The following is a 25,750-nucleotide window of genomic DNA, read 5'->3' on the forward strand; positions in this document are numbered from 1 at the left end:
GTATTTTTAACAGTAATCTTTGATTTGTGAAATGCTCACTTCTGCCTGGTAAGAGAGCAGTTTATCAACTTAAAATATTTCTTAGAGACTATTTACAGAAAGCAGTACATTCAGAAGCTAACTTCCAATCTGCTCTCTGATACTTCAGACAATTTTTATGATCTACTTGAATTTTTTTTTCTCAATGACAAGCCTCCAAGTCAACCTTGGAAAGGTTTCTATTGATTCTATTTTCTTTTTAAAAAAGATGTCCTTTATTTATATATTAAAAAAAAAAGAGTTACAGAGAGAGTTGGAGAAACAGAGTGAGGTCTTCCATCTGCTGGATCTCTCCACAGATGACCACAATGACTAGGGCTGCACCGGGTCGTAGCCAGAAGCCTAGAGCCTCTTCCTGGTCTGCCACACAGGTACAGGGCCCCAAGCACTTGGGTCATTCTTCATTGCTTTCCCAGGCACATTAGCAAGGATCTGGATTGGAAGTGGAGTAGCTGCGACTTGAAGTAGCACCCAAATAAGACGCCAGCATTACAGGTGGCAGTGTAACTCACTACACACAGCACTGGCCCAGCTCTAACTTTCTTATCTGTTTACATTTTGATTAGCTGGGGGCAAATTCTATAGGGGAATAGCTTCTGTGGGAGTGTAGCACCCACTGGTTTGCATGAGAATTAGAGGTGGTGGCTAACCAAGCCAGGCTGGACAATAGAACTTACCAACTCTATTTTGTTTGTTTGTTTGAAGATTTGCTTATTTATTATTTTTTTTTTTATTGGAAAGCCAGATATACAGAGAAGAGGAGAGGCAGAGAAGAAGATCTTCCACCTGCTGATTCTCTCCCCAAGTGGCCACAACAGCCAGAGGTGAGTCTATCCAAAGCCAGAAACCAGGAACTTCCTCCAGGTCTCCCATGCAGGTGCAGGGTCCCAAGGCCTTGGGCCATCCTGGACAGCTTTCCCAGACCACAATCAGGAAGCTGGATGAGAAATCGGGCCACTGGGATTAGAACTGGCACCATGTGGGATTCTGGTGTATGCAAGATGAGGACTTTAGCTGGTAGGCTACTATGCCAGGCCCACTCGCCAACTCTCGTGGGAGCTGGGGGCAAGCACAGAATCTGGGGCTTGGAGCAAGCCTGGTAGAGGAACTGTGGGAACTCCCATGTTAGGCTGTAGGCCTAGCTGGGGAGCATGAGAGCTAGGGTTGGTGACATACCAGGCTGGACAAGACAGCAGTGCCCACTGGGATACATCTGGGCCAGGTTAGAGGTAGGATGGAATGAGCTAAGCCACAATACACACGGTTATGCACAACAGCTGGGTAGGATGCAGGATGGACCAGGCTAAACTGCAGCACATGCAGACACATGCAAAAACCAGCTAGGGCTGGTCTGGTGGGCATTATGCGGAATCGCCCCAACTAAGCTTAGACACCTCTGATGTGTGTGAAGACCAGGCCTGTGGTGGGCTAGGCTGGGTTAACCCACAAATCCATCAGTTTGCATGAGATGGGGCTGGAGGAGGAACTGACTAGGCAGCTGCATTTATCAGTATGTGCACTGGCTGGTGCAGATGACTGAAAAAACCTGACCTGGCACTAGCTGGTATAAACAAGAGGTTATCCCAGGCAAGGTTTCTTGTGGGACGCTCGATCTAGACCACTGAACTCAAATCCTGGCCACAGGGAAAATCACAAGACATGTGGTTCGATCTTGGAATACACGTGTTGAGTCTGGGCCTCCTCAGTTGCTGATGCCCATGTAGCGGAAAAGCATACACAGATGCACACGAAGGACATGACAGCCAGCTCGTCTAAGCCAGCAGAGGACATCAAGTGCCTTGTCAGAGGATGAAAAGCACAGCAGGCTGGACAATTCTGTGACCAAGCTTTGCAGCACATTCCTGGGTCTGTGGAGGTACTCAGGTGGACTTGGTCAACTAACAGACCTTGCAAGGTTTTCCTCAACCCTGGAGCAATGAAACCAACACCTCAGCACTATCAAATCCGCTCAAGTAACACCCTCGGAACATTCTTCCCCACATGGGGTCTCTAAGGCGTCATCGAGTGAGCATCCCTCATCCCTGGATGCTGATGTAGTTTGACAGCAAGGAGCAGCCTCTTACCTTTCCCCCACATGGGGCACAGGAGAAAAAAGAGAACTGAGACATCTGTCCCACCCTCCTTCCTCTGTGCCTTGACTCCCCCGCCCTAATCAGGGACCACAGGGGTGCGCATCCCTCTCAACCAAAGAAACAGTTTTAGAAATAAAACTATTTCAAATAAATAAATCAATCCTTTCTCAAAAATAAAGCTCTTCGTGTTCACAGTTTGTAACACCAACTCATTAAGCCTATTCCGGAGACATTCAGAATGACACTTTCACAAATAAAAATTAGAAACAACCCAAAAGTTAAATAACCAGAAAATGTGAAATAAATTATGGCACATACAAATGTAGTGAGACCATTTTTTTTTAAAAAATCGTAATTTTGAAGCCTATCTAGTACCTCAGAAATATGTTCACAGTATAAGGGTAAGTGAAAAAAAGGGGGTGGCATAATATAAAATTGTATATTTAGCAAGGGTTTTATTTTGCCAAACAAAGAAACATATAAATGTGTATATATTAAAAATGATCCTTAAAGGAAACACAGGTAGATGCTTGGGACTAGCTATTCATATATACAAAATCAGTCTGGATCTCCTGCATGGATTATGGGCCAGAGGACCTGTCTTACGCATATGAGAGGGAGGTGGTCTGAAAGAGCAGCAGCCCGGACACGAGTCAGCACTCCTATGGGATATTGACAGCACAGCAGGCAGCGCCTTAACTAGCAGCACCACAACACTGCCACTCAAACCAACCTTACATTGCTTCTAGAGTAGAAGTAAAACTTAACATTTCTGAAGAAATTAAGAGGGTAAAGAACATTGATAAGAGAATCTTACAACACTAACACCCGTATTCCACCTGTCACAGAAGCACTGTTAACCCTTCCTAGTTAATTGTCTCACTTTTTGTTTGTAACAAGAATGAAGAAACACCACATTTTTGAAAAAAAAAAAAAACCCATAACTGTAAAATGAGGATATAAATACCTTGTGAGCCAAATGGAAGAGCAGACGATTTTGGAGTCGGCTTTTTGGAGCTGAAAACCAAACCCAATATGCTTATTAAAAGCAGTCTATGGCATTTTTCCCTTGAATGAATAAAATGAGACTTAGGTGACTAAGACACAATCTTTGCCTACGTGACCCTGAAATGGTTCTGCTATGTTGAGTCTAACCTCCCGGTAGCAGCAACAGCAACATCAAGAACCAGAGAGAAATAAATGTTCCGAAAATCTGTTTTTCCCTACCACTTGCTCTACCCGATTCTACTTTACAACCCTTAGCACAGCACTCCACGCGTACGGTCCAATTCTGTGTTGTCCAAAAACTAAACCAAACGCTCCTGGTAGGCAGTTAAGGTTTTATCAGTGTGTGCGAATCTATTCTCATTCAGCTCGCCATCCCTGTATTCTTTGTTAATCCCTTCTGAAGTTTCCTCTGCCCCAATTACACCGGCACTCAGTGAGCCTCTGTAAGTGTGGGCACCGCGTCAGAGAATCCAACTGGGCATTGCTCTTGCGATCACTCTGCAAACACCACGCTAACACCCAATGGCACAGCATGTATACCGTATCAGGTATTTCAAGTATTCCAGAGATGACATACGACTTCAGCATTTGTGGATTTTGCTATCAGTGTGCGTACTAGAGTCATTCATCTAAGCATAGTGAGAGATGACTAATTCGAGTCTGTTCCACAGGTCTTCCAACATAATAATGTGTCACATGGAAACAGGTATCGAAGCAAAAAAGGTTAACATTTTTTTTTAAGAGTTCATTTATTTGTTTGAAAAAAGGCAGAGTTACAGAAACAGAGAGAGAAACATCTTCCATCCACCGATTCACTTTCCAAATGGCTGCAACTGAGCCAGAGCTAAAGCCAGGGGCCTGGAACTTCATCTGGTCTCCTACACAGGTGGCAGGGGTCCAAGTACCTGGACCACCTTTTGCTGCTTTTTCAAGCACAGCCAGGAGCTGGATAGAAATAGGAGGAGCCAGGACCTGAATTGATGCACCAATGGGACACTGGTGTTGCAGGCAGCAGCTTAATCAGCCACATCACAATGCTGGCCCCGAGTAAAGGTTTTGTTTTAGCTTTGTAATGCCAGTTGTTTTTTTCCCCAATAAAAAAAAAGGAGGAGGCAGCACCATAGCTAAGTAGGCTAAGTCTCTATCTGCAGCACTGGCATCCCCTGTAGGTACCAGCTGTTCAACTTCCACTCCAGCTCCCTGCTAATGCACCTCAGAAATAAGTGAAAGATGGCTCAAGTCCTTGGGTCACTTCTCTGACGTGGGAAAAAGCTCCACGCTTCTGGCTTCAGATGGGCTCTGGAAGAGTGAACCAGCAAATGGAAGATATCTCTGTCTCTCCTACTCTCTCTGAAAATCTGCTTTTCTTCTTCTCCTTTTAAATATTTACTTATTTTTCTTGGAAAGGCAGATTTACAGAGAGAAGGACACACAGAGAAAGATCTTCCATCTCTGGTTCATTCCCCACAAGGCCCCAAAGGCTGAGCTGACCGGAAGCCAGCAGACTGGAGTTTCTTCTGCTTCTCCTGCGAAGGTGGAGCATCCCAAGGCTTTGGACCATCTTCTTCTGCTGCTTTCCCAGGCCAAAAGCAGGGAGCTGAATGGGAAAAAGAACAGCAGGGACATGAACCAGCACCCATATGGGATCCTGGTGCTTGAAAGGGGAGGATTAGCCAATTGAGCCATTGTGCCAGGCCCTGAAAATCTGCTTCATAAATAAATCTTGAAGGAAAAAAGAAAAGAAATGAAATAAATTTTAAAATCGCCAAAGTGACTTTTACTGCCAGAAGAATATCAGCTTTACGAAGAGTTCACTCTACCTTTAAATCCAGCTTCTTCAGCTTGCTTGTACATTCCAAGAAAGAAGTAGGTGCAGGCTAAGTTCACCCAGACGTCAGCATTGCAATTTTCTTCTTTTGTTGCATTTTCATATTCCTGAAATACATATTAAGCAGCAATCTTATTTCAAAAGAAAAAGATCAAGGGGTTTTCTTCAACAATGACAGGATTCTGGTTGAGACTGGGGAACTTTATATTTAGGGAATCCTCATGCTCCTGCAAGGATTAAATACAGAGGCTGAACTTCAATTCGACCCATGCAGGGCCATTGTCCATTAAGTCCTATATTTGTACCTCCACCTCTACTCTGCCTTTGACCTAAAAACAGAAAAAGCAACTGAGCTATTTTACTTTTGCTAACTAAAAATAAAAATACCCTGTAAGAAACACATTGCATCAGTTACTTAAAATCTGATAACTTTAATACCCTACTCATTTCACTTCATCCTAATACTCTGTCTTTGTTCATTTGGAATTGGCTTTTTTTTTGTTCACCGAGGACACTTCTGAGGTTACACTCTGTCAGTGACATCTCCCATCCACTCTTACTTTTTAATTACTCCGTCCCGGATGCCTTGGTCCTCTTATTACATTTGGATTATTCTTTCTTTCCTACTATAGCCTTCACAAACACAACCAGCTACTGTTCTGTCGTTTTCATATCTTTCCTTTTCCTTTATCAATTCTGTTCTTCACTTTATCACTTCATTCCCTGCCCTTGAATTGGTACTGTAGATTCTTCAGATTCCCTTAGATTTTATTTTGGGATTAAGAATATGTGGAAAATGTTTCAGTAATTTTATTTTTGAATTAAAATTTATTTGATATAATGTCTGAAAAAAAATATATATATAATCCTATAATCCTGTAGATATGAAAGGTTTATAATGACCAAGAAAAACAATTTCTAAAGTAACTATATTTGCAACGATATAATGACAATATATCTTTCTTATGTGTAAAAAATTTATCAAGAAGAATACAAGTAAAATTATGTTAAGAAAAGAGTCATAGAAGTTTTAACTAAAAGGTCTTATTTATTTTCTGAAGACTTGCTTATATATTAATATTAACATAATATTAAATATTATACTGTAAAATCTCAGAATATACACAAAAGTAAAAATTAAGATAAATGTACATTTGCTGGAACATACATACATAGAAAACTGCCAAAGAAATACATAAAAAAAAAATTGCCTCTATAACACAGAAATAGGATTAAGGAAGACAGGGTGGTTTTTTTTATCATTTGTTTCCTCCTGCACTGCTTGAATTTTACCGTGAATATGTGCTATTTTAACACAGAGTTTAACAACATTTCAAACACACTCCATTAGAAATGTACCCCCACACCAACCTCTAAAGCGCGCTTGTAGTCACCAAGGTGAAAAGCACAGTATCCAATCCACAAGTTAGTATCCTCTTCTTGTTCTCCAACGTGACGTTTAAACTTCAGGTGGAAAGTTCATGCAAAAAAAAAAAAAAAACAATTAAAAATGTCAATAGAAAGCTCTCAGTTAAAGATTATGTTGTTATGATGCCTGACTGGCAATCTAAAAGCAAGATGGCATACAGTGTGGGCACAGAGTGTCCATCCTGAGTAAATCTATTCCTATAGAACTCAGGAAGGGGCCAGTGCAATGGCTCAACTAGCTGATCCTCCACCTTCAAGCAATGGCATCCCGTATAGGTGCTAGTTCATGTTCCAGCTCCTCCACTTCCCATCCAAATCCCTGCCGATAGCCTGGGAAAGCAGCAGAGGACGGTGGGAGATCTACAGAAGGCATCTGGCTTCTGGCATCAATTACCTTTATATACATGCATTATTTAAGGAGTTTCTTACTTATTTGAAAGGCAGACTTACAGAGAAAGCAGATAGAGAGCATCCATCAATTGGATTACCTTTTTTTTTTTTTTTTTTGAGCTGACTGTGTACTCTGCTTTTATTATTAGGACTGACTCTTTGTTAGTGATGCTATTGTTCTGAAGGGATTACTTTCTTAATAGCTGCAACAGCCAGGGGTTGGGCAGTGGCCCAAGTACTTGAATCATCCTCTGTCGTTTTCCCAGGCACATTAGTAGGCAGTTGGATAATAAGCAAAATATCTGGCATCCCACATTGGCACCAATTTGTGGCCCAGATGCTCTGCTATAGCTCTCTGTTAACGGCCTGGGAAAGCAGCAGAAGATAGCCCAGGTGGGTTCCTGTACCCGTGTGGGAAACCCTGGCATAACTGGCAGATGGAAGAGCCCTCCCTTTCCCTACCTCTTCCTCTCTCTGTGTAACTCTTTCACATAAATAAATAAATCTTAAAAACAAAGTAGTAGCTAGAACCAAGTATTCTGATAACTCTGATAAGGGATAGAAGTGTCCCTAGTTATAGAAACTTATATTTTCAAATATTTCACACTGATTTTCTGTATTTTCTGATACCATTCTCCATAAAGTATTTGGGTTGTTTAACACTTCTGGGTGAAATATAAGGAACAAAAGAATTATGTGTACAACTTAAAGCCAAATGGCTGAAAGTTTGAGAAGAGGCGCAGTGAACTCAAAGCCAAACAACCACAGCAGTTGGTAGCAGGGACTTGAAGCAATGCCTGACTCCAAGCCCACCTTCTCACATTCCACGCTCCACTGCATTCAACCTCGCATTTCTATCCTGTCCTATTAGCATACATACATTTATTAGTAGGCTATAGCCTTGCACTGAGGACAAGCCATTAAATCATCCTTGTATTCCTAAAGTCTGCCTTTAACATTTAAGAATGTTAGAACATTCTTAAGAATGTTAAGAATGTCATTCTTAGGAATAACATTTAAGAATGTGGAGAAGATTAGCCTCACCTATATTCACTGTAAATAAATGTTTATGAATTCATAAGCCAATGAAAGAAAAAATTCCTACTTTGGAGGAAAAGACTGAGACTCCCAATTGACTGCAATGGCCGGAGCTGCACCAATCTGAAGCCAGGAGCCAGGAGTTTCTTCTGGGTCTCCCATGCGGGTGCAGGATCCCAAGGCTTTGGGCTGTCCTCAACCGCTTTCCCAGGCCACAAGAAGAGAACTGGATGGGAAGCAGGGCTGTTGGGAATAGAACCAGTGCCCATATGGGATCCCGGCACATTCGAGGAGAGGACTTTAGCCACTAGGCCACTGTGCTGGCCCTAAAATTTATTTTCTAGCTCCCTCTTTAAAAAGCTTTATTAGGGGGCCAGATGTTGGTTCTCAAGTTAATTCTCTACCTGCTGGCACCAGCATCCAATACTGCACTGGTTCCTATCCCAGCTCCTCCACTTACCATGCCACTTCTGCTTGTGGCCAGGAAGAGCAGCAGAAGGATGGCTCAAGTCCTTGCTCCCCAGTACCTGCACAATAAGGAGACCTGAGGAAGTCCCTGCTCTTGGCTCCTGGCTTTGCATCAGCTGTGCTCAGACCGTTACAGTCATTTGACGACTGATTCTCTGTGTTTCTCCTTCTCTCTGTGTATGTGCCTTTCAAGTAAAATAAACAAACACTTTTTAAATAAGTTGTATCCATCTATCCATCTGAAATGCAGAGTGACAGAGAGGGAAAACCATAGAAAGAGAAAGGTATTCTCCACTCGTTGGTTCACTCCCCCAAATGTCAGCAATAGCCAGGAGCTGTTGTCAGGGGCCTGGAACTCCATCTGGGCTTCTCATTTGAATGGCTGGAATACAAGTACTGGGTCCTGATAAACTGCCTCACAGGCATTAATAGGGTAGGAAGCAGAGGCAGAGAACTCGAGTTGCTCTTGTGGGATGCAGGTGTTTCAACCTGCGGCTTAGCACCACAACGCTCCAGTTCCAATTCATCTTTAATCAGGTAGGTAGGTCATTCAGACCCCAGCTGATGAAACTTCCGGGCGATCCCCTGAAGAAGCCCCAGAGTGAACTCACCAGCATCCACCCCAGCATCCACCCACCCCCAATCAGGTATTCGCAAGCGTTTCTGGATATTACCTCCAACAGGGTAATAGCGCCAGTGAAATCTCTCTGTGAAAGCAGCTCCTCCAGTTTGGGGATCTTCCGGCCTTTCTTTCTCCTTTTGTCGGTGTGCGGTAGGTCCCCGCCTACCGCAGGCTTGGCTCTGGAAAGCATCTGTGGAAGAAAAGAGACAGCCCTATGACCCAGCTCCGATGGTCAGCTTTAAATAAGGCAGAGGGCCAGCCAACTCCAGGATTTAGAAATCAAAGCCTGAACAAGGAACACCAGAAAACCCTTTGCAAACTCTTTTGGTAAAAGGAGCATCCTCCTGTACCAAACAGCTATTCTCAACTTCGCGGATGCTTTCCTGCAGCCATCTCAGCCTCCCCACTCCCTGCCTTGGAAACCACACAGCTCCAGTGTGTGGAAAGGGAGATCAAAGACGGAAGAAAGCATCCAAGCAAAAACAGCAGCATCCCTGCTCCCCATGGGAGCCCGGGGAAGGCAGGAGGATCATTCAGTGCTGACACGGCCAGGTTACCCAGCTGGGAGCTGGGACCGGTCATCTGCAGTCTCAGGACCTACTCAACGTTCTCTCACACGTTTCGAAGCCACTAACCATCTTGGTGTTGGTCCTGCGAGCCCCCTTTGCAGACAGCAGGCAAAGGCCGCGCGTTAGCGCGCCGCCGCATCCACACAGCTCGCTCGGTCTCCACGGCAACCCCGCGAGGCTGGTCCGTCCGGGAGAAGAGACCGCTGGAATACCAATGCGCTCTATTTATGGTTCCGTTGCTCTTGCCGCTGCAGTAAGACTGGATGTTACTCTTCCCGAAGTAGAGCTGCTTTTTCCGTGCTAAAAGCAAAACTGATTTTCGTATGAATGTATTTTAGGAATAAACAATTTAAAGTGGTGTTGTTTTTCAGACGCAGGTTTTAGGGGGAAGTGATTTTCAAAGGTGACTTCCGTTTTGGACTGTGGTGGGTTCCATAGCAACCTGCTGGCGTCTTCTACTAACAGTGCGTTGCAGCCTCCCGCTCATGTGGGAAATTTAAAAGAAACTTTCTGCTGTTCCGAGGGAGTCGGTATTGAATATTGGAGTGTACTAAAATGCAGGTTTTACAGGTACTCCTGCACACAGGAGCTATGGTAAATGTGGCTTGGATGACCTAATTTATTCACCTCACTCCTACTCCCACTTAACACAATCGCAAAACCTTTAAAACCGTGCAATCCTGGAATGTTACGCTGAACATGCTGTCAGCCCCTCAGAATCAACAATCACAAAGTAACATTCTTTTAGTTAACTAGCAGCTCGGGAGGGAAGTGAAATAGTTCCTTCAATTGTGTGTGAAGTCATGATGACGTAGCTGGAGCATAAGATAAACCGCCCTGAGTAACTAGTTGAGTTTGGAGTCTTAAGGACACAGCTGATGCAAGGGAGGTTCACATGATTGCGTGATTCCTTTCCATTCTCTTGCTTATTCATCACCTGGGAGTCCCCACCCTACTCACCCCCCAGCCCACATTCAGTAAATATTGGTTTACTGCAGAGGAAATGAATTACTACCTAGCCTAATTCACTGATACATGATTTTGGATTTCTGTCTACATAAATGTTGATAACAGAGACATAGGCACACATACACAGATGCACAAATTCAGCAATGTACTTGCCATTCTTTTGATTCCAAATGTTAAAAATAATCCTACTCTTGCTTGAATTTAAAGCAAACCAATCTTAGCTCCTTTTTTTTTCCCCAACAGATTTTGTGTGTGTGATAGCCTAGTTAACTCAATAACCATCAACCTCGGCCTTTTGAAGTGTACAGTTCAGTAGCGCTTGGTCTGGCCACAGTGTTGTGCACCCACTACTATTGTGGAAGTCCAGAAAATTCTCATCATCTCCGAGAGAACCCATACCCACTAGAAGTCATTCATTGGTCCCTTCTTTCCCCAGCCTCTGGTAACCAACAATCTCTATCTCTTTGGATTTACGTATTCTGGATACTTTATACAGGAAATCATGCAGAGATCTACATATCACGAGTCTCAATATTGGAAAATTCTAAGCCTCGGTAACTATCGTATACAACATCTTCTCCTCCTACCATGAAATTTGACTTCATGAAGGAAATCAGGCTTGAATTCAGAGTTCTCATCTTTGGCACTTGGTGGGCCATGCAGAAATGCAGCCCCTACCTTTAGCCCTGGATCCTTTTCTTCTCACCCAGGCTTTTTTGCATGCTCCTTGAGGGGCTCTGCATGGACACCAGCTCATCTGCATGACCCACCTATCACCTGCTGACAGACCTGGTAGGAAGCCAGACCCAGGGAAGAGTCCTTTTTGGATGTGGACACAGACTCAGAGTTGTATAGGTAGGGAATTCAGCAGGTTGGCAAGACCCACAAACACTACAAAGTCTTCACAGTTGGCTTAGGCTCCAGTCATGGTGAAGAGCCCTGTGTGGAGATCATGCTGATAACATGGTAACCCTGTTGAATTGTCTAATCAGTTGAAATGGTCTAGCAGTTGGGGGGTGTTGCTTTAAATCTCTACATCTAAGCAAAAGTTGTTCAGATGGTAATTGATTTAAGAAGGGAACAGTAGGACATTGGTTGTACTACAGCAATCGTTGTTCCTAGCTACAATTCCAAGAATCATCCATGATGTATGTAACATGTAATTATATAAGTGCATGAAACCTGGTTGCATGCTGAAGAGGAAAAGCTGGAAAGGCAGTTCCAAAACATACTCATGTCTGAGAAATGATAAAAAGTAATCAGATTGTGATGATGGTAGCACAACTGTGAAAATTTACTAAAAAATGATGGAATTGCATGTACATTGGCACAGGTGAATTCTGACTTGTAAATTGCATCCTCCCAAAGCAGGTTTTCTTTGCCTTAAGGAGAATCCAGTTACGAGCTCAGTTTGACGGGCTGGGGTCTCGCAGCTCCACTTTAGTCCTGAGGCCCAGTGACACTGACTCCAGCTTCACAGAAATTGCTAAGATCACAATCCTGTCTTTCCCCAGGATCACGAGTTCCTGACAAACCTTGTTAAAGTCTTGATATTCCTTTCTTGAGTTGATTTTCCTTAAGGAAAAAAAATTAAATTTGGCAACCATAGAAAAATGAGAATTTATATATATGTGTGTGTGTGTACAGTGGAATAAAGAAGCAAACCCTGGAAGCAGACTAACAATTACATCTTAAGTAACTGCTCAGTAACCCTGTTAGGTAGGTCCAAGCCCACCCCTTTACTCCCACTCCACATCAGTGGGGTTCTTAGATAGCATTGTGTCCCAGGAGGATTTTCAGGAACTGCACATTTAAACACACACACACACACACACACACACACACACACACACACACACACACACACACACACAGTTTCCCAGTGGAAGGAAAAGGGAAGGACAACCAGGGGACCTGTACTCAGGTCCTCAAAAACTCCAGGCTGCCGGCAAGCTGCGCTCTCAGTCCTGTACTGAGCTGCCCACCTGCTCTGCCAGATGCCCTTTCTATTACTGTTCTCAGCACAGGTTGGATACTCAGCTCTTTCCACAGACACCCACCTGTTCTATCAGATAAGCTCTCATTAAGCTTTGCTGCCTCACTTCCCACTGCTTTCTGTCTCAGGTCAGAGTTCTTTCTTGAATAAAGACAAGAACCTCTGAGTAGTCATTTTCGCTGACATTACCACTATTCAAATGTGAAATATTTTCATCACCCCTCCTGAAAAATACACACCTATTAGCAATCAGTCTTTAATTGGTTTTCTGTTTTGGACAAATATTTATTTATTTTCATTTGAAAGGCAGATTTTATAGAGATGGAGAGAGATCTTCTATTTACTGGTTTACTTCCCAAATGGCCGCTAAGTTCATAGACTGAGTCAATTTGAAGCTGGGAGTCAGGAGCTGCTTCCAGGTCTCCCACATGAGTGCAGGACCCAAAGGACTTGGGCCGTCTTCACCTGCTTTTCCAAGTTACAAGCAGAGAGTCAGAGGGAAAGCAGAGCAGCTGGAACACAAACTAGCACCCATGAGGAATGCTGGCACCACGAGGTGGAAGATTAGCTTATTGTACCACTGTCCCAGGCCCCTCCCATCCCATTAATCTATTTTTTAATCTCAATAGATCCAGCTAGTTTGAGAATTTTGTAGAAATAGAATCATACAACATGCAACTAAAAAAAGATTTATTTATTTTTATTGGAAAGGCAGATCAGATTTATGAAGAGAAAGAAAAAGAGAAATATCTTCCATCTCCTGATTTACTCCCTTAATGGCTGCAATTGCAGGAACTGAGCTGATCTGAAGCCAGGAACTTCTTCTGGATCTCCCATGTGGGTGTAAGGTCCCAAGGCTTTGGGTCATCCTCTACTGCTCAGGCCATAAACAGGTTTTTGGATGGAAGTGGAGCAGCCAAGACACAAACTGGTGCCCATATGGGATCCTGGCACTTTCAAGGGTAGGATTAGCTAATCGAACCATCCCAGGCCCCAACATGTGACATTAAAAAAAAAAAAGATTTATTTATTTTTATTGCAAAGTCAAATATACAGAGAAGAGACAGAGAGGAAGATATTTCATCCACTAATTCAATTCCCCAAGTGGCTACAAAAGCCAGAGCTGAGCTTATCTGAAGCCAGGATCCAGGAGTTCTTCCGGGTCTCCCATGTGGGTGCATGGTCCCAAGGCTTTAGCCTGTCCTCGATTGCTTTCCCAGGTGACCAGCAGAGAGCTGGATGGGAAGCGGGGCCACTGGGATTAGAACCAGTGTTCATAAGGGATCCTGGAGCATGCAAGGTGAGACCTTTAGCCACTAGGCTATTGCGCCAGGCCCTCATGGCTTCCTTCACTTGCCAAAATGATTTCAAAGTCTTATTCATATTGCCACATATATCAGTATGCTGTTCCTTTTTATGGATAAAGTCATTTGCATGGATGTGTCATATTTGGTTATCCTACTGTTTATGCACTGAATGTATGCTAAGAGCTTGGGGCTTGGTGGTCCTGTCATATCTCACCCACTCTGTATGTGCATTTAGGGAATAGCCTCCTTCGCAGTCCATCCTGTGTGAAATACAATTCAAGAAATGGGGCTGGCACTGTGGCACAGCAAGCTAATCCTCCACCCTGGTGGTGCCAGAATCCCACATGGGCAATGATTTGTATTCTGACTGCTCTACTTCCCATCCAGCTCTCTGCTTAAGACCTAGGAAAGCAACAGAGGAGGATGACCCATAGCTTTGGGACCCTGCATCCAGATGGGAGACCCTGAAGAAGCTCCTGGCTCCCAGCTTCAAATTGGCTTGGCTCTGGCCATTGTAGCCATTTGGGGAATGAACTAGAAAACAGAGTACTTTCTGTTTTTCCTTCCCTGTAACTTTGCCTTTCCAATAAAAATGAATAAATCTTGAAAAAAAAAAAAGACTTCAAGGAAGGCCACCTAGGTGCACCTGCTGCTGGCTCTGTCTTTGCCAGCCAGGCCCAGTCTGACTTGACATGCACTGGAGTCTGAGATTACCTACCACAGTCCAACCACGTAGCATTTGGTGACAGGTTGCAATTGCCCACCCCCTCTCATCATTTAATCAGTTCTCTCACTCCTTCCTCTCTTCCTGACTACTTACTCAACATCCTCAACATTTCAACTACTTACTGGCTCAAAGTGATTATCCACATTCTTATCTCCTGGTTTCTGCTGAGTGGCTTAGCTGGATGCTTCTGGTTCTCTCTTTGCCCTCCAAGAGGGATATGGCTTTTCTCTACTCTATAGCTAATCCCTTTGCTCTACCTCCAATCCCATTCCTTCCCAGTTCAGTGCTTCCAAGGGAATATTGCTGTTACATGGGTTCAAGCTAGAGAAATCCCCTGTGCCTGCTCCTCACTTCTGTCTTTCCTTGTTTACTTGACCATTTCCCTAATGCCTCCCTCCACTCCATGCAACACCTGCTTGGCATGGACTTTGGACATTCCACCTGACTCAACCTTCTTGTGTTTGTGTACTTTCGTTTCTATGACCTGGCATAGCTGACTCATGGTAACCTGTGTGTTTTGTTTTCCTTTCCAAACAGTGGCTCCAATGACTCATAGGGCTGGACATTATACTAATGGGCCCATGGACACTCTCCAGATAGATTTCCAGGAATGTTTCTCCTACGGCTAGGTCTTTGAGCAAAACACCAACCAGCCAACAAACAAAGCAAGAATGATCAAATAAAACCTCTCCGGTTTCCTTTTCCCTTCTCCTCCCTTGTCAGTTCTCAATTGTTCTACTTCTTTACTGTAAGCACGTTGAGTTTAAATGTTCCCTTTGTGAGAAAACTGCTCTGTGAAGTGAGTGGTATATAAGAATATAAACAGGAGAATGTACTGACTTAGGGCATACACGATGTACACAAGCTTTAGTGTTGTGGCAAGGACAGACACGACAAATACAGAATGGAAGCCAAGGTGATGCCCTGAAATCTAGGAAAGTGAAGGCTCATAGAGAATGAGGTTGAAATGTCTCAATCATTATGTTTGACCACAGGAAAATGAATTTGAAGTCCCAGAGAAGTAGACATGTTGAAATAGTTATTGAGGACTGAATGCCTAGCCGAGGATCTTATCTTATAGGATGGCCTGAAGAAACCACCTTCATTAAGATCAGCAGGAATTTCTGGTGAGAGGGACACCAGCATCATTAAGAAGCTCGAGGTTCAGGCTGCTGCTGTGCACAGCTGGTTAAGCTGTCACTTGCCATACTTGCAAGCTGTAAGCACTAGTTGGAGTCCTGGCTGCTTTGCTTCCAATGCAGCTTCGTACTAATGCAACGTACCTGGGAAGACAGCAGAAGATGGCCCAAGGACTTGGGCCTCTGCCACCAATGTGGGAAGCGCGGATGAAGACCCTGGTTTTGGCCTGGCCATTTGAGGAGTGACTCAGTAGATGGGAGACAGACCTCAATCTCCTTCTCTCTTTTGCCCTCTCTTTCTCTCTCCCTTTCTACCCCCTGTGTAACTCTGATTTTCAAATAAACAAATCTTTGAAATATATGAGTACTGTATATATACATATATATATATACACACATACACACATATGTGTGTATATATAACAAAGCAATAAAGTGAGAAGACGCTTTCCCAACGAGAGGGGCTTGGAGATGTATACCTGGTCATCCTCTTAGTATGGAATGGCTCAAGGTCATTTCCTTCAGTAGGGAACCTGGAGGAAAGAAATTGGGAAATCAGACACAGGAAGGCTTAGGATGGAAGCATGTCGATTGGACATATAGAAGTGGGAAATCGTTTCTATAACATGCTAAGACTAATAAGTATCCAACAAAGCCGTGCCAACAAGACAAAATGGTATGGTCACTTGATGTCAGCCAGGAGTGCCACCCTCCCACTGTTGTGTGGGTGTCAGAGATGTCCATATCTGACCATGTCATTTGTTGGCCATAAAGATCAATGCTAAGCTCTGTTCCTTATGGACAACAGCAGCTGACTAACAGACTATATTGAGCCTTTTTGTCTGGCTATAGGCTTGCTCTCACAAGAATAGATACTCTTTGTGGATAGGGTATGAGGTTGCCTTTTATGTCTGCTGGGCTGAAAGTTGAGGGGAATTCTACAAGTATATTCTTAAGCACCACGGCCAAACCGGAGTCTTCATTCCTTAATCTCCTCAATCGCCATGGATTCCTTACATTCTGATATCCCCTCATTTCTTCCCTAGCACACACTCCTGGTATGCAAAGATGGATGGATCCTTTAACTTTGGCATATTCAGAGTGACAGTGTAAGGCTTACATGGAAGGCAATCTGAACTGAACTGATCTTATAATAAAAGTTGCCTGGGAACCTGTCAGGCCACAACAAAGGACAAGGAGATAACGAGACAAGGAGAGAGCACCAGAAGAAACAGGACGTTAGATGGTTCCATGTGGGTCCCCTGCCCGGCTGGTTTTCATGCCACGTACTCCATTACCAGAGCTGTGCGCGGAGTTGGATGAATTGAATACACTGCAAGAGCGCAGCTTGCAGACAGGCTGGCTAGATGCTAACCACCGCTGGCATCTGCTGCCAGACAGAAGCAGCTGCCTGCTGCACACGCTGAGAGAAGTGCACCAGTAACTGCAGTTCCTTCCTCGCTGGGCTGCTGGGTCAGTTTTCCTTAGCTTTGGGATTTCCCCAGTGCCCATATTTCCCCCAGACCGATGGAGAAGCATACATCTTTGACATTTGGGATTTCTTCTGGGTAGAGGCGTTATGTTGGCACTGCCCAGGATTGTCTACCATGGTTCAGGGTGTCTGGAGGTCCTGGTGCTAGCATCCAGTAGGTAGTGAATACCTCAAGGAAAAGGGGTGATCTTTTCATCCACCATGAATTATCACACAGAAGAAAACTCCTCTGACTGCTTTGAAGAATTTCTAGTTTGGCAACTGAGTTCTACCCCCGCCCCCCCAAGTGTATTTCCAACCGGAACAACGACCATTTATTTAATGTAGTGTGTTGTAAGAAAAAACTTCCTTTTTCCGGTGTAGGTCCAGCCCTGCCAAAAAGCCAATCCCATCATAGAACAGTACAAGGAAAGATTTATAGCTTTCATTTTCACAGACGGGGGTTTTTGAGGTCTAGGGTCGGAGAGTAAGGGAGGTTCCACCTGGCCTTTTGGTGCTAATGCAAAAACCCCTGGGTCTCTGTTGGCAGTCAAATACACAGGAAACCACCTGGGCCTTGCGGCCAACTGGGGAGGGTGGGGGTAAGAGGAGCTTGGGGACGGGTTCACAGCCCTTGAGTCAGGTAATGGGAATTAAGATCAAGTTTCTTGGTACCTTAATGTAGTGAAAACGTTTTCGCTTAGGAACAATCTCTATGCCAGCGCCAGGGTTCCAAGCCGGCTTCCATGGTTGGCAAATCTCTTGTCCACCTACTGACTTGCAATCCCAAGCCATGTCTCAGCACGCCCCTCCGTGGCCGACCCTCTGCCATCAAAAAGATGATGGGATGGGTAAAACAAACAAACCAATCAACCAACCAACCAGGGGAAGTAGCCAGCGCTGCTCCTTAAGAGGATTCAGTGCAGACGGGGAGCGCACATCTGTGGGCCGGTCGGGGCGCCTCTCCGTGCCCTAGGGGCTCCTTGGAAGGAGCAGCCCGAGAGTTCTAGTTGCTTCCTTAAAAGCTGGGTGAGGACGATAAGGGTAGCTCACTTGCACCAGGGTGGGTGGGGATACTCTTCCCGGGCTACCTGGGACGGAGGACTCCAGGACTCCTCCCAAGAGCCCGCATGCGCGTTACGCGCCCCTTCGCCGCCTCTTAAAACCTGCAGCCTAGCCCCGACGTCAGTTTCGTTTCCTCTGGGCTGTCAGGGAGTAGTGCGCGGTTTCCCGGCGGGTGAGCCTCAGCCTAGCTTACAGGGTAGCGGCAGAGGTGACTGTGCCGGTGGAACACGGGCCGCTCTTCCCCCCTCACAGCAAGCGCGCGAGCACGCTCCCTCCGACTCGTTCGCTTGAGCGGCTCTCTCAGAAGTTCGACCCCAGGGTTCCGTCGGTGAAGATCGACCCTAAAACCGAGAAGGAAACCGAAACTGCTGCGCCCGAGCCCGCCCCCCTTTCCAGAAACGTATCAGTTTCGATTCTCCGCGAAGCTAAGCTCCGCGCCGCCCTCGAACGAGCTAGCTAAAACAGCGAGCGAGCGAGCGAGCGAACGAGCGAGCGAACGAGCGGACGAGCGAGCGGAGAGCCAGCACCATGGCGGACCCCGGGGTGTGCTGCTACATCACCAAAATCCTGTGCGCTCACGGAGGCCGTCTGACCCTGGAGAAGCTGCTGGAAAAGGCAGGACTCTCCGAGGCGCAGCTCCGCCAGGAGCTGGAGGCCGCCGGCCCCGACCGCTTCGTGATCCTGGAGACGGGCAGCAAGGACGGGGTCTCGCGGTCGGTGGTGGCCACCACAAAAGTCCGAATCTGCCGGCGCAAGTTTTGCCAGAGGCCCTGCAACAACCTGCACCTCTGCAAGCTCAACCTGCTGGGTCGGTGCCACTATTCGCAGTCGGAACGGTGAGTGACCCTTGAGGGAGGGACGCGCGTTGGCTCGCACCCAGCGGCCGCCCGCTTCTCCCGCTGCGCCTGAGGAGCCCGGCTCGTGGGGCCCGCGCTTCTTCCCTGGCATTCCCCCGTCCAACGCCTTTCTTAAAGTACCACTAAAGCGAGGCTTACCCTCCAGCCCCTGCGCCCGCTCGGTCGGTCCCTTAGAGGGGAAGCTGGACCAGCAGGTTTGGGAACCCAGTGGGACGGTCTTGCATTCAGAGGGCCCGGGTCTTCCCTGCTGCGGCCCTCGCTCCCAGACGTGCAGCCGACTTCCTGACACCCGGCAGTGCCGAGGTCCTGCCCCGAGGCCCTGCCCGCCCCTCCATTCCGGTCATTCCCGCCTTCCCTGATGTCCCGCGCCCCTTGGCGTCACAAAGTCGGAATGGGTTTCTTGCATCGCACTGCCCGTCCTGTTCGGTGCTGCCGGTTCCCGAACCCTGGCATCCCCTCTTCCCCACCTTTTAATCCTTGTCCTTTGCAATCCGATGACCACCAAGGCTTTCTAGGGAATCCTGGTATACCCTGCCCGCCCAGGGCCTACCGGCCACCACCTTGCTGAGCAAGTACCCAACAGGCACGGTTCTCTAGCCCCTCTGACCTCCTCATGGTAGCCTCTCTATCCAGCTCTGTTCATTCTCTCCCCTTTGAGGACTTTGCATTCTTAATGGAACTTCAAAACTTTAGATGGTGCCCTGTCTCCAAAGTGGTGGTCGTCTAACTTTTGATCAATCCCCCTTATCAGCCAGAAACCGTGAAGCAAGCCCACAAAGGAAGAGAGCTTTAATGGATAAGGTAGATAATATTTTTAAAAGTTATTCGTAGCGTGTGTTTTTTTAAAAGGTGCCCGAAGAGGCTTCCTTACGTAAATGTTTGTTTCAACAATTTGGAAGTTGTTTCTGAGTTTCAGGATGTTAAGTGTCTAGAAGGAGTCTTCAAATTCACTGAAACTCAGTGACTTTTCAGGAGGGAAGGAAGGTAGAGATTGAAGGATAGAATCAGAGGGAAAGTTCTAGTACTTTCTAGCGGCATTTTTTTTTTCCCCCAAAGAGGTGTGTTTTTATTTGAAAGAATTACAGCGGAAGAGATGGAGAGAGAGATCTCCTATTCTTGGTTACTCATCCGATGGGCACAACAGCCTGAAGCCAGATTTTTTCCGGGTCTCCCATTTGGGTGCGGGGCGCCCTTCTGCTGCTTTCCCAAATACATTAGCAGGGAAATGCATGCATGGTGCAGCAGCTGAACCGATGCCAAGTGCAATGCTGGTGTGTGTGGTGTGGCAGCTTTACCTGAATAGGTCAGCATACTGAGCCCTCGAGTCTTACTTTTGACACTTACTGGTCTACACACAGTTTAAGTGTCTTTTTACATCACTTTTGCATTTTGTAATTCCAAAATTTAAGAAAGAATTGTTTATCTGAGAGCCAGAGAGACAGTTCTCATTCGTTGGTTCACTCCCCAAGTGCCAGCTGTGGCCAGGGGTGGGCGAGGACAATGTGAGAGCTAGAACCCAATGTGAGGGTCCCCATGGGAGGCAGGAGCCCAGTAACTTGGGGTATCATACGACTTCACAAGTCTGTATTAGCTGGAAGGCAGAATCAGAGGCAGACACTAGATGCAGTCATCGCAACCAATGTCTTACCCATTTGGCTGAATATCTTTCTTAGAAGTTATCATTTCTTCCATTGTGGGGCTCAGGGGCAAAGAGATCATTAAGTAACAAGATGGCTACTAACAGTCAAACTGTTAGTTACAAGTGGCAAGATGGCAGCCAAGGACAGAGCCCTGGGCGTGAACCATGACAGGGATCAAATTGGTTCAAAGAAAGACTGATTGGCCAGGGCCATTTCGCTCATCTACCCCTGACCCATGGGAGGTGGCTTCCACAGTCATGGCAGGTGAAATCCTGGCCTGAGGCTATTCCTTACCCTATATAAGGAACTGAATTTCCCCAATACATCAGAACTGCTTAGACAGAACTTCTGTTTCTCACCGTCCGGGAGGCTGGGTCACAGGTAGCAGACTCTGTTCCGCAATGGGTACTAGAGGAATCTGCGAGGGAGACCTCGCATTCCATGAATGCATTCTAATAAGGACCTCCCAAAAAAGTTTTTTTTAACTTCAGAGCCTAGAATATGTCTGTTTATCCCCCAAGTACGTTTTTTTTAAAGGTTTATTAATTTTTATTGAAAAGTCAAATATACAGAGAGGAGAAGAGACAGAGGAAGATCTTCCGTCAGATGTTTCACTCCCCAATGGGCTGCAACAGCTGGAGCTGAGCCGATCTGAAGCCAGGAGCTTCTTTCAGGTCTCCTACATGGGTGCAGGGTCCCAAGCCTTTGGGCCATCTTCCACTGGTTTCCCAGGCCACAAGCAGGGAGCTGGATGGGAAGCAGGGCTGCCAGGATTAGAACCGGTGCCCATCTGGGATCCTGGCATGTGTAGGGTGAGGACTTCAACTGCTAGGCTACCATGCCGGAGGCCCCCAACTCCAAGTATGGTCTAAAAATATTCTTTTTTAAAAAAAATTTTATATCATTTTATGACACAGTTTCATAGGCTCTGGGATTCCCCAACCCCACCCTAAAACCTCCCTCCATGTAGGATTCCTCCACATTGTTACAGTAATACAGTTCATATCCATCTAATCATGATTCCTTCATTGTGGGCATGGACCATGCAGAGAGTCCAGCAGCATCTTATTGTCCAGATAAATTCAACAGTTTCATTGGGAGACCATCGTTGGTCTGAAAGTAGAGCTGGCAGAATATCATCCCCTCCAATGAGATGTCACTACACAACTTCAAAAACAGGAAGAAACATCGAAATTAACAACATCATGAAGTTAATTAACATGGTATTGAGTGACCAATATGTTAGAAAATGCAAGTTCTTAACCATACCCTGTAACTACTTCCTTGGCATCTCAATTTTAGTATACATACAACCAGAAGCTATGAACCTTTTTTTTTTCTCCCAAGTTAGCATGTTTTTGAGTTTAACCTGAATCAGAGTGGCACAGGAACAGTGGAAACATCAACATTAACATCCATCATATATATAACAACTGAGTACAAATTTAACATCAAAGTTTCTATGCAGTTACATCTTGTTTAGCATTAACAGTCATAAATTGATAAAGTATTTTGGGGAGAAAAGTAAGCCACATGTAAACTTTGCAGTATATAGTGATTAAACATGGTTTTATAGAACTTTGCATTTTAACAATTGAGTGATAGAAAAGTTTTAGGAAAATGAGCAGGGAAATCCCTAACAACCTAGTGACTGAGGAAGAATTTAACTCAACATCCTACCTAGTAAAGTCCAGGGGAAGCTAATAGGGAGCCTGACCAGAAAGTACAGGCTGAGCGATTATAGGCTATTTGGCCTTTTCCCTGGCTGTATCTATGTCTCTCTCTGTCTGTCTGAAAAGTCAAATGGGAAGCCTGATCAGTGAGGTATGAGCTGCGTAATTATCAACTAGCTAACCTTTATTAGTCTCTGTCTATCTGAACTAATTTTGAGGCTCACAAGCAACCCTGATGGTGTAAGAGAGGGCTGGGAGCCAAGGCTGGATCTAGATAAGGACCAGAGAAAGCGCCTCTCCTGAGTCCAGAAGGAAATTTACAATCCTTTTATCTCTGAGTGCCACCGGGCGCTCCTGGTTATAGGAAATGAGTGACCTCAGAGTTCTCAGTGCCCTCCGAGGTGGCACTGAGATTCCCTGTGATCACCTCCGAGGTGACTCCGAGATTCCCTGTGATCTCCTAGGCAGTCAGGATACGGTTCTCGGTGTCCATACTGACAATCCTCAACGAAGCATCCATTGCTTCTGTGGCAAAAGCACTTGGGAGGCTCTGGGAGTCTCTGGGACTAGGATACAGATCTCCTCTCATCCTCCTGTTCCACCCTGAGATTCCCTCCTGCTCTGTACACACAACCTCCTTTTAAGAGGGTGTCAGGGTTGTTCTTGGATCCCACCACACATTTCTATGGCTTTTCTAATGTCTAAGGCCGGTAAGAATTTGTTATCTATAAATAATAAGTTACACTTGTTGTCTTCCTCAAGGTGGAGGATTTCTCTGCACTCCTGACCTGTAGTGGAACAAGAGGAATATTAAACAAATTTAGTTTTTCAGTTCTTAGAGGCAGTTCCACTGGGGGTTCCATCTTCTCCAGGGGCAGTGTTGTATTCAAGGGAGTTGCTGCACTTCTGATGTCAGATGAGCCATAGGGAAACCACAATTTTGAGGCTCCATTAGGAAATTCCAGGGACAAGAGCATAACCTTTCCTACGGATTATTAGTGTTCCGAAATATCAATTGTTCAGTTGTTTTATCAAATACATACAAAAGTCTCTTGGGAAAAATGATGCCATCGTACAATCCATGAGTAAGCAATGAATTAGACTAGAGAAAAGAGAATATTTAGAATAAATAAAACTGAAATAAAAAGCATCAAAACACATGGAATGCAGCCCAAATAAAACAAAACAAAACAAAAACAGTATGAACTGGATTATTGACATTACACTTCCCATGCTGGTTTCCTTATATAAGAGAGAACATATGGTATTTGTTCTTTTATGTTTGACTCATTTCACTGAGCATAATGCTCTCTAGTTGGGACCATCTGGTTGTAAATGTTATAATTTCATTTTTCTTAATAGCTGAATAATATTCCATGGAGTAGATGCACCACAGTTTCTTTAACCACTCTTATTTGGACGCACATCTAGATTGTTTTCATGTCTTTGCTATTGTGGATTGTGCTGCTGCAAATATAGGATTACAGATCCCCCTCTCATATGCAGATTTCACTTCTATTGGGTATATTCCTAGCAGCAGGATAGCTGGGTCATATGGCAGGTTTAGTTGCAATTCTCCAAGCACTCTCCATACTGATTTCCATAGTGATTGTACTAGCCTATATTCCCACCAGCAGTAAAGGAGGGTGCCTTTCTCCCCACATCCACACCAGCAGATGTTAACAACTTTAAACAACTTAAAAAAATTTTTTATTATATTTTTGTCTTGCCAGATTTGGCGCTGTGAACCCTATGGTCTTTTTTTTTATGCCAGTGTTTCAGTTTATTTTATGTTTACCTGAAGATGATTTGAACTTACAATGATCTGTAAGAGCTCTTTGCACATGAAATCTCTCTGTTCTGTAATTTTTGCCTTCTCTTTCTTTTTTTTTTTTTTTTTTTGAGCACAAGCTTTTTTATTGACAAAAAACAGACAGTCACACAGCCTGAAGCCCGTGTGGTCGTCAGACTCCTCCGATTCTTCCTTCTTGGCCTCTCCTCAGTTGGAGGCAGCTGCAGCAGGCACAGGGCCTCCTGCGGTGAGGGGGGAGGGGGGGGAGGGAAGCACCTGCTGCCGGAGCGGGTTCACCAGCCCTGACGTTTGCAGATGAGGCTCCCGATGTTGACATTGGCCAGGGCCTTGGCAAACAAGCCAGGCCAGAAGGGCTCCACGTTGATGCCGGCCGCCTTGATGAGGGTGTTGGTCTTGTCCTCCATGATATATTTTGAGCCACAAAAAGAATTACTATGATATTGGTTAGTTATTTGTTTTGGTGCGTTTGCATGGATATCTGCCCACACATGAAGTTCAAGTCCCGGTTCTGGCACTAGCAATAACCAGCGTCTATCAAACAAACTGCTGTATGCCAGGCACTGTGCTATAGGGACAGCAGCCGTAGCTCCTGAGAGTAGGTGTTCAACTCCCGTCTTGGTGGCAGGAAGCTAAGGCCTCCAGCCTGGAAGGAATTTATGAGGGTAATGTAGTTAGCAGAATTGAATTTGAACCCACATTTGGATGACCTGCCTCGCTACTTCCACTGTGTACAGTGTGATATTATCAATTCTTGGTAATGTTGGTAAGCCTGATTTCTGTGTAACTATTCTAGGGTGTTCTGAGAGGTCTCAGCTTGCTCTGTGGTTTCTGCCAAAGCAGGTGCAGTTTCCTTTGGCCTGTTTGGTTGGTCTGCCTTTCTCTTCTTGGTTAGTTGTATCTTTGGATGGGGGGAGGATGGAGGATGGGCAGAAAAGCAGTTGACTAGTTAATTGGAACAAAGGGGGTGCTTAAAAGCCTGAAGAATAATATAACAAGTTTCAGGATATGTGAGTTTGAATTTAACAAGTAGTATCAAATAATTGTTATCACCAGAAAGAGTGAATAGATGCTTAATAGTTTTATTATGCTTATCTTTTGGAAAAAGCTAAAAAAAAACAAATCATAATAGGCCCAAGATATTTTTCTTTTTCTCTTTTCCAGTTTGATTTCTCGGAAGCAACCTCAATGATGATTTTACTGTGCATTTTGTCCCTCCATGATTTTATGTATTTGACCCATATACAAAATACAATATTGTTTTATGTGTTTTAGACTTTTTACTCAGTGTTATTTCTGAAAAGTTGTTCAGGTAGATATGTTAGGATTTCTTTTAACACCAAAATAGTATTTCATCATGCGATTCATATCATAGTTCCAATTTGGTATGTTCATTATTGCCAGTTTTTTGCCACAACAAATCGTGTTGCCAAGGCTTTACCTGTTGGAGCAGGCATTGTGGTACAGCAAGGTTAGTGTTGAGTCTTGGCTACTGGGTTTCTGATCCAGCTTCCTGCTAAAGCACTTGGGAGGCAGTACTTGATACCTCCCAAATCCATCCCCCCAAAGAGAGATCCAGATGGAGTTTCTGGCCTCAGCCTGGCTCAGCACTG

General features: G+C 45.0%; 2 protein-coding genes across 4 annotated transcripts in view; one reads left to right on the forward strand and one right to left on the reverse strand.

Annotated features, from left to right (window-relative positions):
- The window catches only part of TTC26 (tetratricopeptide repeat domain 26), a 45,130-nt gene extending 26,949 nt beyond the window's left edge, over positions 1-18,181 (reverse strand). Inside the window, exons 1-7 of the mRNA XM_041002013.1 lie at positions 17,975-18,181; positions 16,101-16,154; positions 9,550-9,783; positions 8,967-9,104; positions 6,340-6,432; positions 4,961-5,075; positions 3,100-3,149 (exon numbers count right to left, since the gene is read on the reverse strand). Of these exons, the coding sequence (XP_040857947.1) occupies positions 3,100-3,149; positions 4,961-5,075; positions 6,340-6,432; positions 8,967-9,104; positions 9,550-9,552 (399 nt within the window). The 5' untranslated portion in view covers positions 9,553-9,783; positions 16,101-16,154; positions 17,975-18,181. The remainder of the gene's footprint in view (positions 1-3,099; positions 3,150-4,960; positions 5,076-6,339; positions 6,433-8,966; positions 9,105-9,549; positions 9,784-16,100; positions 16,155-17,974) is intronic.
- Positions 18,182-18,285: 104 nt separating this feature from the next.
- ZC3HAV1 (zinc finger CCCH-type containing, antiviral 1) overlaps positions 18,286-25,750 on the forward strand; it is a 50,996-nt gene continuing 43,531 nt past the window's right edge. The window contains exon 1 of one of the 3 annotated variants that reach the window (XR_005886070.1): positions 18,286-18,993. Coding sequence is in view for 2 of the 3 variants with exons in the window: in XM_041002426.1 (XP_040858360.1) it covers positions 18,686-18,993 (308 nt within the window). In the remaining variant the exon portion in view is untranslated. The remainder of the gene's footprint in view (positions 18,994-25,750) is intronic. The other 2 variants (XM_041002426.1, XM_041002427.1) reach the window with 2 other exon arrangements.

Source organism: Ochotona curzoniae, unplaced genomic scaffold (genome assembly GCF_017591425.1).
Source record: "Ochotona curzoniae isolate NIBS_2020 unplaced genomic scaffold, NIBS_Ocur_1.0 scaffold_2476, whole genome shotgun sequence".
NCBI lineage: Eukaryota > Metazoa > Chordata > Mammalia > Lagomorpha > Ochotonidae > Ochotona > Ochotona curzoniae.